This window comes from Oryza glaberrima, chromosome 7 (assembly GCF_000147395.1).
Source record: "Oryza glaberrima chromosome 7, OglaRS2, whole genome shotgun sequence".
In the NCBI taxonomy this organism is placed as follows: domain Eukaryota; kingdom Viridiplantae; phylum Streptophyta; class Magnoliopsida; order Poales; family Poaceae; genus Oryza; species Oryza glaberrima.
Window position 1 is genome coordinate 14,033,715 of NC_068332.1, and position 13,650 is coordinate 14,047,364.

At 42.7% G+C, this 13,650-nt stretch overlaps 2 protein-coding genes and 2 long non-coding RNA genes across 5 annotated transcripts; 2 read left to right on the forward strand and 2 right to left on the reverse strand.

The window, feature by feature from the left end:
• The first annotated feature begins 1,373 nt into the window (after nt 1-1,373).
• Nucleotides 1,374-2,349, forward strand: LOC127780210 (60 kDa jasmonate-induced protein-like). Its single transcript, XM_052307149.1, has 2 exons — nt 1,374-1,474; nt 1,563-2,349. The coding sequence occupies exons 1-2, from the start codon at nt 1,374-1,376 to the stop codon at nt 2,347-2,349; spliced, it is 888 nt and encodes a 295-aa protein (XP_052163109.1).
• A 336-nt stretch (nt 2,350-2,685) lies between these two features.
• On the forward strand, nt 2,686-6,568 carry LOC127779062 (uncharacterized). 2 transcript variants are annotated; one of them, XR_008018603.1, is made up of 2 exons: nt 2,686-3,255; nt 5,122-6,568. It is a non-coding gene; the product is annotated as an uncharacterized LOC127779062 (long non-coding RNA). The 2 variants fall into 2 exon arrangements; XR_008018604.1 differs by having other exon boundaries at nt 5,125-6,568.
• Nucleotides 6,569-6,872: 304 nt separating this feature from the next.
• On the reverse strand, nt 6,873-7,598 carry LOC127779063 (uncharacterized). Its single transcript, XR_008018605.1, has 2 exons — nt 7,184-7,598; nt 6,873-7,091 (listed from the first exon to the last, which is right to left on the reverse strand). It is a non-coding gene; the product is annotated as an uncharacterized LOC127779063 (long non-coding RNA).
• Nucleotides 7,599-9,965: 2,367 nt separating this feature from the next.
• On the reverse strand, nt 9,966-12,591 carry LOC127779061 (uncharacterized). The gene is made up of 3 exons (XM_052305746.1): nt 12,118-12,591; nt 10,438-12,022; nt 9,966-10,348 (listed from the first exon to the last, which is right to left on the reverse strand). Exon 2 carries the CDS (start codon nt 11,987-11,989, stop codon nt 11,033-11,035), a length of 957 nt encoding a protein of 318 aa, XP_052161706.1. The 5' UTR covers nt 11,990-12,022; nt 12,118-12,591; the 3' UTR covers nt 9,966-10,348; nt 10,438-11,032.
• Between the last annotated feature and the right edge of the window lie 1,059 nt (nt 12,592-13,650).

Below are 13,650 nucleotides of genomic sequence, written 5' to 3' on the forward strand. Positions count from 1 at the left end.
AGTAGTGAATCAATTTTAGTATTGCTTCAACCGAGAGAGCTGCCTGTATGGCTCTGATAGGCAAAACAAGCAAACGCGCTAAGACGAATAAGTATCCTGAACGAATAATGGTATTGCTCTTGTAGCAGTAGAGCCAGTAGTGAATTTATTTCAGTATTACTGCCTGTATGGCTCTGAGAGACAAAACAAACAAACGCGGTAAGCCGAATAAGTACCATGAACTAGTAGTGGTGTTGCTGTTGTAGCAGTAAAGCCAGTAGTGAATCAATTTTAGTATTGCTTCAACCGAGAGAGCTGCCTGTATGGCTCTGATAGGCAAAACAAGCAAACGCGCTAAGCCGAATAAGTATCCTGAACGAATAATGGTATTGCTTTTGTAGCAGTAGAGCCAGTAGTGAATTTATTTCAGTATTACTGCCTGTATGGCTCTGATAGGCAAAACAAGCAAACGCGCTAAGACGAATAAGTATCCTGAACGAATAATGGTATTGCTCTTGTAGCAGTAGAGCCAGTAGTGAATTTATTTCAGTATTACTGCCTGTATGGCTCTGAGAGACAAAACAAGCAAACGCGGTAAGCCGAATAAGTACCATGAACTAGTAGTGGTGTTGCTGTTGTAGCAGTAAAGCCAGTAGTGAATCAATTTTAGTATTGCTTCAACCGAGAGAGCTGCCTGTATGGCTCTGATAGGCAAAACAAGCAAACGCGCTAAGCCGAATAAGTATCCTGAACGAATAATGGTATTGCTTTTGTAGCAGTAGAGCCAGTAGTGAATTTATTTCAGTATTACTGCCTGTATGGCTCTGAGAGACAAAACAAGCAAACGCGGTAAGCCGAATAAGTACCATGAACTAGTAGTGGTGTTGCTGTTGTAGCAGTAAAGCCAGTAGTGAATCAATTTTAGTATTGCTTCAACCGAGAGAGCTGCCTGTATGGCTCTGATAGGCAAAACAAGCAAACGCGCTAAGCCGAATAAGTATCCTGAACGAATAATGGTATTGCTCTTGTAGCAGTAGAGCCAGTAGTGAATTTATTTCAGTATTACTGCCTGTATGGCTCTGAGAGACAAAACAAGCAAACGCGGTAAGCCGAATAAGTACCATGAACTAGTAGTGGTATTGCTATTGTAGCAGTAAAGCCAGTAGTGAATCAATTTTAGTATTGCTTCAACCGAGAGAGCTGCCGTAAACGTACTAGCTAGCAGCTTGGTGCTGGGGATATAGAGTGGCTAATTTGTAACAGAGAGTGACTAGTGCAGAGTAAACTATTATATTGGAGTACAACAGAGAGAGATTGCTCAGGCGGGCGCTATATAAACAGGGCCATCCCCGGCCGTCTTCTTCAAGCTACCAGCTGAGTGAGATCGTTCAACCATGAAGTCCCGCGTGGCGAGTGTTCTGGTGGCCTGCATACTGATGATTGCCGCCATGGATCAGTGTGTGGCGTACGACACTGATCCTCTCAATCCAGCACAGTAAGTCATGTTGCAACAATCAATGTACTAGCTAGTTATTAGTAGTGTAATTTTGAACTAATAAGGAGTACGTGCTGTGTATCTGCAGGACCTGGCACCTTCCACATGACGTGATTTCGTTCGATGTCGCGCACGGCGACTTCGGCGACCTGATGTCGAGGATGCGCGCGAAGATCATTCCGTACTGCAGTAACAGGGTTGACGGCACGTGGGTTCTTCCTCAGCAGACGTACAACCGTAAGCCGGCAGGGTGGCTGATGCTCGAGCTGACAGGCATCAACAAGGAAGCTGACAAGATCATGATTGCGATCCGCGTCGACAACCTCTACATCGCAGGATTCACGGACAGGACGGGGCGCTGGTACGTTTTCTCCAACAGGGCGCGCTTCGGCATCATACCTGGAGCAACGGTGCTGAGGCTGGACGACGACTACTTCAGCTTGGTCGGCGGGTACAAGGCGCTGGGGAACTTGCTAGTCAGCAGGGACTCCACGCTTCGTGCGCTGGAGGAGATGGCCGGATTCGTCCCGTCGCCATCCGAGGACGCCGGCTGCCTCGCCCGCGCCGTTGCGGTCATGGCGGTAACCTTCTGTGAGACCTCACGTTTCATGCCAATCATGCTCATCACCCGCGACAACTGGGTGAACGGCATCGGCCTAGGTGGCGCGGCCCCTCTGGTGGTTCAGTGGAAGACTATGTCATGCGCCGTCCTCCTCAGCGTTCAGTACAACGGCCGCTGGGACAGCCAGGAAGCAGACTTTCTGCGGCGTGCTGACTTCGGGTACAGCCGGGCGGGCATCCTGCAGGACATCCAGCTGCTGCTGTTGCCAGCATGGTGCAGCAAGCAGATAACCTGGCTCAAGCCCCGCAATTGAAAGATGGCTGGGCCTGGGCTAATCAGTAGTACTAATTAAGCAGCTATTACTAGTCCTTCTGCTTAATCTACAGTCCTTGCCTCCTATGTGTGTAGTAAGTAGTCTTTGAACGATCGATGTGTGTGGGATGTTTTAGTTCACAAAACATATGCATTTACCATTTTACCCCCACCACTCGACAGATAATAATAAAATAATGATGCTTGATTGATTGATGTTCTGTTGTGGAAAACTTGTATTTTCCAGATTTTATTTTGGAATTTGTAATTGGGCTGTTAGTGGGCTGGCTTATAGAGGCCCATTAGGGCTGATTAGAAGAGAGTATTCTAGAAAAAAGATAGAGAGGGGATAGGAAGGATCGTTCCTCTCCTATGGCTAGCGGAGGCGGCGGCGGCGGCGGCGGCGGCGCAACCAACTGCCCTGGCCGATAGTTGCTGCATCATGCGCGGATTCCCCGGCGAGGCTGAGCTCTCTCTCCCTATTTCTTCTTCTTCAGTTGAGCCACCTCTCGATCAGCACGAAAACCCGAATCAACCACTTGTCCTCTTTCTCCGCTAGTCCTTGGTTCTGCAGATCGCCGGCGACTTGTTTGCCGGAGTCGTCGGTGGAATCACCTTTTATGGTGCTGGTGCATCTTGGTGTCTGTGTCCATCCCACGGGTGCAAGCACTACAACCTGCTCTCTCTTAAAGAAGGTGTTGGTCTCTCTCTGGGAGGAAGGAGGAGACGGCGTGAGCAGCTAGCTACATTCAGGCTCGATTCTGCATCGCGGTGTGTGTGTCACGAGGTGCACAAGGGCGTTGTATCTCCGTCTTCCTTCCTTGCCGGTGAGACTGCGGCACAAGCGGCGGCAATTGGATTTCTGGGACAGCGGCAACACTAAACGGCTTTGAGTGCCTGTTCATCAGTGAGTATTCTATTGGAAATCTTACTTTCTTGTGTGCTCAATGACGATATGGGTCTATAGAGATTAAAGGACAATTCTAGTTGCATATGTGGCCTTAATCCTGTGCCAAGCGACAAATTTGCTCTTCTTGTGATACCAGTTAATTATCTGATCTGGTAACAGCTATAAATTGCTTTAGTTTTGTGGTTCAGATTTGCTTTTGATACTGTATGTAATGTAGAGTATTACTAGTATTTACACATAGTATTATTATCCTGTATCATTGATTCTTAGTCTGTTTATTCAAGTAGCTGAATACATTCTGCTCAACCGTACTGCTTGATTAAATAGACCTTTATGCACTTCGGACACCCTACAGTAGGCAATTTACGTGTGTACTGTTACCTCTGTTTTCTGTTTACTGTATCACACATTGAGGAATATAGTTAATCAGTGATAATTGACCCTGGTGTTGTGGAGGTAGGAGACCAGTTCTCTGGCAGTCCAACGCCTGAGTTGAGGAGGCTGAAAATCTGTTTTTTCAGCAGCCCAACATCTGAGAGCCAATAATGATTAGAATTAATTTGAGCAACATGTTGGTTGTCTTATATCTGTTCTTTATCAATTTTAGCACAATTCTATACAAGTTTGGCATAGAAGTTTTATTTTTCAATATGCTTATGAACATGTCATCTTTCTGTACTTTGAATTGTGTTGTCATCTTTGTAATATTAAATGGAATGCCGCACAGGCATTACAATAGTATCAACTGCTGTACCTAGGATTGTAATGCTGCAGTGCTGCGCTATGAATATCTCTACTCCTTGTTATACGAGGTGTGTTTGTGTGTATCTGAATATTTGCCTATTAATTAATTGCCACCTTCACTCATTTCGTTTGATAGTCCATACAAAGGGATTAACAATTACTCCCTCTGTCCTAAAATACAAGGCATATTATAATTGTACACGATCTTCAATAATACCATTAATTTCTTCCATAAGATACTATTAAAAACTATAACATTTACACCATTTGAACACATTCAAATATGAATCTAATGATGTCGCATGCATAACACTAAACATTCATATTGTTAGTTTAACTATTAGTCAAAACTTTTAAATATTGACTTTGTGGAAAACAAGGACGCCTTGTTTTTTTAGACGGAGGGAGTACTACTGATTAATCAGCACATGTCAATTAATTTCATTTGCGGATTTTGAAACTGGACTTATACGTAGGCTGCAAAATTCAGAGTAGCTCGACATATATTTGGGTTACTTGTATACAAAACTTATTTGATGCATATGCATCGATTTTGTTGTAAGTCAACTGTGCCATTCATTATGCCTATTATGCATGTTAGCCTCTTTGATTCTGTCAACTAATAGCCAATAGAGTTCAAGTGTACAGTACTGTAAATTAATCATCAAGCTGCATTAATCAAGCTGAAAACTTGAAACTGAAAGTTTTAACCCTTTTACATACCCCATTTTCCATTCACTTCATTTTTGTTTCTCTACACATTATAGTGCAGATCTTTTACTGTTGACTCGAGGTAAAATCCTGAAACTGAAAATCTCAACCCCTTTTCAAATTTTCCTAATCAATAAAACAATTTCTTACTTTTCTTTGGCACAACATATGCATCTACGCTGCAATATTTGCGTTGTAGTGTGCTTAACATCAAATCCTTTGCTTGTTCTTGTGTATTATCTAACTAAATTGTAATAACTACAATCGTAGCCATATTCTAGAATTGCTTAGACAACTCCCTGGGTTGAGCTCTGAAGTTGGTGGTTATTTGTGGCAAAGTACAAATGGTACATTCTTAATGTGCATAAATCACAGGCATTGATATTTTACTTCTTTTTATCTGTTTAGCAGATATAACTGACGACTCAAGGGCAGTCAGCTCCTGACCACTTAGATTATTGAGTTATGTGGCTCACTGTTGAGTGTTGATGACCGTAAGATCATTTTCCGATGTAAGTTGGTATGCTTCCATAGGTTGTGAAATAAACCGCAGTGCCATTATTATCGTAATATCACGTGACTCCCTACAGCCTTATGTGAATCAGAGTATCATATGCCAAAAAAGCATTCTCTTTGTTCGTAGGATTCTTATCTTGATCCTGTTCATAATACTAATATATTCCCCTCTGTTGTGGCTAGTCACTACTATGCATGACCTGCTGCTAGAAGAATAGACAAATTTCTTTGGTCCTTTATATAATAGGGGAATCACTAGTTATCATGCCACCTCAAAACTTGAAAATTTTCTGTCACCTTTATGGCTGCCTGTCCTTTGTTGATATTCGTGAGGGATTTGGGCTTCTTTTTCTGGTTTGCTAAGCATTTTTGTCAGCTCGTTCTGTTCATAACTTTATCCTTCCCTCGATCTGCACGTTTCACACCCACATATAGATTGTTTGTTAGATAATGAAAGCTTTTTACCCCGACATATAGATAGATAGAGATATAGAGAGATCAAGGACTGTATCGGCCACTCGATTTTGAAAAGGAGCCCGCTATGTGTGAGGGTTGAAGTGCCCATCGGCGCCTTCCCTACGGAGTGCCTGCGGCGTCGAGCCCTCCAGCCACCAGGTTAGCACATCACCGTCTGTCACCAGCTGTCCTCAAGCCATCTGTTTCCCTCGTGACATTGGCTGTTTTGCCAAGTACTGCTAGCTGCTCACCTCATGGTATGAATTCTTGATGATCTGATCTACTCCTGATGGGGATCCAATTACTCAATTTTGTATGGCAGAACATTTTAGCTGTTGCAAAATTACTTCCAATTTTTGCTTATTTATGGGCTTTATTCTTGCTAACTGAAGATATAAAGATGATGGAATGTATTTGGGAATTTTGGTAGTACTCGTCCTGCTTTACTAATAATACTGTTAACAGTCTTGCAAGAAGCTTTACAAACTCAGAGATGTCACTGACCCAATCAGACATGGCTATGTAGACGTTTTGGATGAATGGTTCAATGAAGAGCCTAGCCTTTTTGCAAAGATGGCCTGAACTGGGAGAGCATAGACGCACCATTTTCTGAACCAGCTTCTCATGATGAACGACCTGTCGCTATTGACGAGGATGAAGCTCCATCAACATTGTTGTCCCGGCCGGCAGCATCAGCAGTAGATTTATATTGCCCAACACCTGATGAAGATCCCTATATGTCATCCAAGAGAATGAAATTGCATTCCTACCTTTTTGAAACAGGAACTTCTTTTCCATATTGAACTATATTGTCATTAGGAGTAGGACACATACTAATGGTTTTGAAACTTTCCCTATGCATGATTTGTGGTGGTTTGCTAAATCTGGCCATTTAGGAATTGTAATCTACTTTCTTCCTGTTACAGTCTGTGGCATGTGCAGAGTTTCTTTTTCCTTCTTTCTCTGCTCTGTTAGTTTTGGTTGCCAGTGCTTCAGGCATATGATGTGATGCCAAAAAACCAAATATATGCGAGTTCTAAAATGAAGTTGAATGTAAAGGTTCTGAAATTTTGATTTCCATACTCCCAAACTGTACTTGGATTTAATGTGATTCACAATTAGTTTCTGTACATGTTCATACTCACTTGTGATTCACATTGAGCACACTTGTCATACTCAAAAAATGATTTGATCAGCCAATTCAAACTCTTGTACTGGTGCCTATAAAAACAGATGTCGAAATGTTGATGGGTGCCAATTCACACTACATAGTCCTTGGTTACAATCATTACAACCAATCATTACAGACGCAAATCAGTAAAACAAGCCATCCAAGCTGACTGCACATCCCCAAATGAGGGAACATGTCGATTGCTGTTGCCTCTGGACGACGTCGACGCAATGCCCTGAAACGGGAACATCAAATGAAAACTTGTCCCAACTATAGATTAAAATTAAGGAAAAATTGGTTTGAAATTTCCCGGGTTTAGTTTTATACCATCAAAATACACGTGCGATTGAGCGGCCAAGCTCCGCCGTCATCGACGACATGCTCGCCGCCGTAGCTCGACAATTCAGCCGCCGACCCCGTCGACGTGAACTACCTGACCCCGCCCCAAAAGTGCATCTTTTGGTTCCTCTGCAAGGCGCTCTTCGGTGACCGGTTGGGGTTCTTCATCTGCGAAGCATTGCATTGCATAGGCTTCAATCTATATTATGGTGTGAGGTGTTCAGTGTTCTGATGGGCATTCTGCAGAGCATTATTGTCGCTGGTAGATGTTCCAATTGAGTTCAGTTCCAGTGTTCAATTTCAGTGAAATGTGATGTCACTTTTCCCTTTTCAATGTTGAAACTGAAAACTTTCTAGTTTTCTTGACGATGGTTTCAGCAAGGAGTGGTCAGTGATAGATGTTCTCTGCTGTAATTTCAGTTGAGTTCACTTTGAGTGTTTAATTACAGTGAAATGTAATGGCAGTACTGATGCAAGTGAAGAGCAAGGCAACATAAACTCAGACCATCATATAATATCACAATATCAGAGCATCACAAGAATTTCAGACTATTTCAAAAATTTCAGATTGTCACAAATATTCAGACCATCATAAAATTTCAGACTATCACAAATATTCAGACCATCGTGAAAAAAATTCAGACAATCATAAAATTTAAGGGCATCACCAATGTATATTGCCTAAGTTGGTAATAAGGTGGGTCCCTTTAACAGTAGGTTATAGTTGTTTCAATTGTCACAATGCAGGGCCTGTTCACTTTGATGCCATTTTCAACCTTACCAAATTTTGGTAAGTTGTCAAAAAAGTGGCTATATTTTGGTAACTATATGAGAAATCCTGCCAAAATTTTGGCATAGTTACCAAAATTATTGCCAAAATTTGGTAAGGTTTTTTTAGTATCAAAGTGAACAGGCCCGTATACTAGTAGGAGGTGGTAGCAAGGTGGGCCACATTGCAACAAAAAAAATATTGTGAGACTGGGAGAGATGGCTGGTGGAATGAAGAGAAGAGAGATTGTAATATTTGTTTAATCATACAACCGGTTAGTAGTGCTACTACCGAATATTACTACCCACCTTGATACCTATCTCCACAATGTTGAACCAGGTAATAGGGTCTCCTACTACCCACTTTTTACCACGTTGTGGATGCCCAACACAAGCTTTCTTCTATTTCATATCTAAGTGCCTAGCAATGCCACCAGGTAATCTAACTTGTTCATGTCTCAAAGTTGGACTTGCAATTGCCCTACTCCTTGTCATTGGTCCAGAACTACTAGGTGATCCAACTTGCTCATGTCCCAAAACTGGACTTGCAAGTGCCCTACTCCTTGTCATTGGTCCAGAACTAGGTGGTGAACTAGTTGGTGAAGAACTTTCTTGAGTGACAGTTTTAGCGGTCTTCTTCCTGATGCAACCAAAGATCCAAAAAATTCAGTTATTGTCTACAACTGAATTGGTGCAGTTAAGAAGATAAGATTACAACTTTAGTTATTATGTACAACTAAATCACCGACGTGGTCAAGACAAGAGATTGGCGGTCCGGCAAAGAGACGGAGGCAGATGCAGAGGCGCGTCAATCGAGGGTGGGGACAGGTCACGTGGGAGGGGAGCGAAGGTGCCGTGAGAGGAGGGGAGGCCTGAGGGCTGAGGTGCGTGGGGAAGCGGAGGCATGCTGGGAAGAGGTGGACTCGCCCAGCGGCGGCGACGAGGACAGAGTGGCGGCGTGACGGGAAGGGCTAAGGAGGCCAGACTAAAAAAAATGTTGGGGGTGTTTGTGTTTGGATTTTCACATGAGGTAACGGAAGTTCTTAAAAAATATAACGGAGGAGAATTTTGGGTGGTATTAATGTGTACCAAAACACAATGGCGGGCCCAGGATTTTGAACTTGTGTATTCGAAATGGGGAGAGAAAAAAAATTTGTTCATACACCAAAAAACCTAATAATTGGCTTGTATAGTATCACACACTAATAATTATATAATATATAGCGTATATAACATAAAATTGAGCATAAGTACACACATTGATAGAATTGATCATCACGTGAAATTGTTTAACATATAGAAATACTAATTGATAAACATATCAAAGTGCCAACATATGGAATACAAAAATGATAGAAAATGATAAATTGGGAAGAAATCTTACAATTTAGAGATTAACTTTTCGACGCTTGATATTTTGAAAATAATCGATGATGTCCTTGTCCTTAGCTTGCAAAAAGAATTCCCTTTCAATGAATGTAACCAAACAATCATTCAAATATTTCTGTCCTATCTTGGTTCTCAACTTGTTTTTTATGTAGTTCATTGAAGAAAAGACCCTCTCAACACCAGCAGTTGCAACAGGGAGAACTAGAACCAATTTGAGAAGTCTATAAACAAGTTCATACCGACGAACCCTCTCTGTTTTGACAAGCATCATGGATAGTTCTGCTAGACCTTTCAAGTTAGTGAATTTCTCATCTGTGCTCACATCACTAATATAGCGGTTGAGTTGAAAAGGAAGCTGGTTCATTTCTTCGAAATCAAAATCATGAGGATAAAACTCAGCAAGCTTAACTAAGCTCTCAACATTAAAAGCTGAAAATCCTTTGGATGGATTGAATGATGCCATACATCTAAGGAGTTCTGTGTTTACCTCATCAAACCTGTTATTCAGCTCTTGAAGTTGTCTATCAATGACACCCAAAAACATATCAGCATGAAACCGATAATAATTAATGGCATCTTTAAAGAACTTCCTTGATCTATGTATAGGCTCATACTTCCCATCCATGTCAACAACTTTAACTTTGTGCTTCACACAAAAAGAAGTGACCTTCCCAAGGAATTCTCGCCATCCATCATCTTCTCTCAAAACATCTAGTTCTACCTTTGTGAACGCAAGAAGATCCATCGCATTCACAACATCTTGTTCCCTCTTTTGCAAAGCTTGGCAAAAGTCAGTGGTGTATCCAAATATGTCATTCATCAAGTGGAGCAAGAAAACAAACTCGAAAGATTAAAATACTTCTAGCATAGTTTGAGCTCCTATAGCCTCAACCCCTGTACACTCTTTGCCAATTCTGAAGAGAACTTTCTTGATCGATGGATATAGAGACATCACATGCATTACAGTTCTGTAGTGAGACCCCCAACGTGTATCACCTGCCACCATATTTTAAAGTAGTAGTGAGTACAAAATATAACATGATTGAGTACCAAATATAACATGTTAAATGAAACATGATCCTCACCTGGCCTTGCTAAGCCCATCTCTTGATTCAAACCCTGGCCAGTTTCAATTTAACCCAATTTCAATGCCTCAATCATATACTCAGCTTGAGCTATGCGAAGCATGCGAATCTTTTTACATGACATCCCAAGGACATTCAACAAATATGCAAGTTGCCCAAAAAACCATGCACAATCAGTGTTCTCCTTAGCAACCGCTACAAGGGTTAGTTGAAGCTGATGGGCAAAGCAGTGAACATAATAAGCAGAAGGAGAATCTTCCATAATTAGTTTCTTCAACCCATTAACATGACCCTTCATGTTACTAGCACCATCATATCCTTGTCCACGTACCTTGGACAATGGCAATTGGTACTGCATAAGCAAGGACTTGATTGCCTCTTTAAGAGTCAAGGAAGTGGCATCTTCAACATGGACAAGGCCAATAAACCGCTCAACCGGTTGTCTTGCTTTATTAACAAACTGCAAGCAAAGAGCCAATTGCTCTTGTTGGTAGGCATCACTAGATTCATCAGCAAGAATTGCAAAACATTCATCACCAAGTTCCTCTATGATAAATTTAGTTGTTTCATGAGCACATGAGCAAATGAGTTGTTTCTAAATCTTGTGATCTATCATCTGACAATTGATAGGAGCATTTCCTAGAACCACCTTATTAACCTCTTCAAAGTTCTCTACCAACCATTGCAAAAGTTCCCTAAAGTTCCCTTTATTCTCTGAATTCCTTGACTCATCATGACCACGAAAAGCCAACCCCTGCCGCAATAGATATCTTATGCACTTAAGCGACCATAACAAGCGAACTTCATACTCGTCCTTAACTTGTGCACTATTTGATGCAAAGGACTCACGAATTGATGATTTAGGTTTCATGAACAAAATGTATTTCTCTTCAGCTTCACAATGAGCACTATTAACGGCGCCACAATGCTTATGGAATCTACCTTTCATGTTCCAAATTCTAAACCCTCCATTGACAAAAGCATCTCCACCATGATTGCTTTCTTTGAACAAATAGCAAACAAAGCAATATGTGGCATCTCGATCCACACTATACTCAAGCCACTTGAACTCATCAAACCATTTTGGTAAGAAGCGGCTCATACCTCCACAACTATGTTGCGGGAAATCATTTTTCTTCATCTTTGGTCGGCATGGCCCCAATGCAATGTAAGCCCTTCTAACTGAATCTTGGTCATTCACATCATACCTTGAGATAGGAGTCCTCAGTCCAGGATCGTGCTCTATGTCATACAAGCCACCATCGTTGTCTTCATCACTAGATTGAGATTCATCATTTGATCCTGGCATATCACTAATCTCTGGATCAATTGGTATTGTGCTACTACTTGCTGGACTACCACTCTCATTCTCATGATGATGACCTTGATAAATGACTAATTGCATCTGACTCTCATTGCAAGAAGGATTTAAATTACTATCAATCGGATTCAAATTGCCCTCACCCGGAGTTTGGCTTCGATTTGCCTTCTTTGCAGCAGATTTCTCCAAAAAAGACTTCAAATCAACAGCATGACCCTTCATCTTCTTCATGTTTAAATTTTGAAATTGAGCAATGAATTGCAACTAAGCACCCAAGCAAGTATACTAAATCAATCAATTGCAGTACCCAATCCTAAAATCTTCATTGCAATTATTCAAAATTTGTGCTTCATACTCACTGACTCACTACGCAGACTGGCAATGTGGTGGCAGCGTGGGCGTCGCCCGTTGGCATCTTCGCAGCCTCGGTCGTCGGCGGGGGAAGGCGGGAAGGGGAACTAGCGAACAGGGGAAGGCGGCTCGGCGGTCCGCACCCAGCCACGGACTAGCCACCCACGCCGGCACGCCACGCCACACATGCCACAGCCCATAGCACGCGGTGCTGGACTCTGGAGCCGGCAACGCCTCACGCCGACACGCCGCTCAGCCGCTGCCAGCACTGTGCCGCCGCGCGGCCGCGGCTGTGCGCCTCCGTCCTCCGCCGGTGCGCCAAGCCGGCGGCCGCCCGCCGCCCCTGCCCCTCTGGCTGCCTGGCTTGCTTCCTTGTTGCTGGCGTGCTGCCCGCCTGCCCCGCACGCCGCGCTCGCCGCCCGCACCGGAACACACGCCGCCACCCGCGCCACAAGCACTCCAGGCGCAACCGGCTGTCTCAAAATTAGGGTTAGGGTGGAATTGGGGATTTTGGGAATTGGGAGGAGGGGAATTTTGTTTGGAAATGGGCTGGGCCGAGTGAAAAGGGGGAGGGGAGTGGAGAATTTAGGCCCAATACAGCAGAAATGGTAAAACAAGGCCCAAATGAGTAGTTTAACTCTTTTTCTTTATCTTTTTGCATACATATATGAACTATAGAGTATATATACCTATTTTTTGTCCAAAAATCTTGGGTATACATGTGAATACCCTTAAAATATAGCTGGGCCCGCCCCTACTCCATATGACGGTTACAGGTATGGGAAATGTCCTAAATGCCCTCCAACCGTCATTGAGGCCTTATTAGGAACGTACACGTGGAAGGCCAGGATGAGGGGCGCCTGTGGTGGTTCGGCCGAACCCCTGGCCCCACCTCCTGGCTTCTCCTTTGGCAGGGTCACTGACTGGTGGGCCCTGATGGCGGTTATGGCAGTTATGACTCGTTCCATGGCGGTTTCACCTGTCTTGTGGGCCCTCCAATCCGTGTGCTCGCGTCTGATTGGCCGGAGGTGTGTTTCTTTGCATGCCGAGTGTGTTTTCTCCTTAAAATACCTGCATACACATATTTTACCAACACTAGTGGAATTGATCAGTAATAATCCCTACCACTAAGTTGGATACCATGTTTTATTTCATTATATGCAGGTATTGACGGTCAAATATTATGATTTAAGGACCGTCAACAAACTTCCACGTGCAACATTTGCCAATAATGCTGAAAAACAAAGACATTCAAAACCTGAAGATAATTACTGTCATAAGCAAGGGAAAGACGGTTGGTTTACAGACAAAACCTCCAAAAAAAAAAGAGAGAAGCTCAGGTGATGCATTAGTAATAAAAGTATTTACTGTTTACCAATGTACTACCTCTGTTTCATAATGTAACGCGTTTTGTCTTTTTATTACAAATATTATGGAATTATCATTTACTTTGTTTGTGACTTACTTTATTATAAAAAAAACTTTAAGCATGACTTATCATTTTTTATATTTGCACTAAATTTTTGCCCGCCGTCGCTCCG

Excerpts from the sequence above, each read along its gene's own strand:
- LOC127780210 (XM_052307149.1), top strand. The coding sequence starts at position 1,374 with ATGAAGTCCCGCGTGGCGAGTGTTCTGGTGGCCTGCATACTGATGATT. Across the intron at positions 1,475-1,562 it reads GATCCTCTCAATCCAGCACA|GACCTGGCACCTTCCACATG; the intron begins GTAAGTCATGTT and ends GTGTATCTGCAG.
- LOC127779061 (XM_052305746.1), bottom strand. The coding sequence starts at position 11,989 with ATGAAGAAGATGAAGGGTCATGCTGTTGATTTGAAGTCTTTTTTGGAG.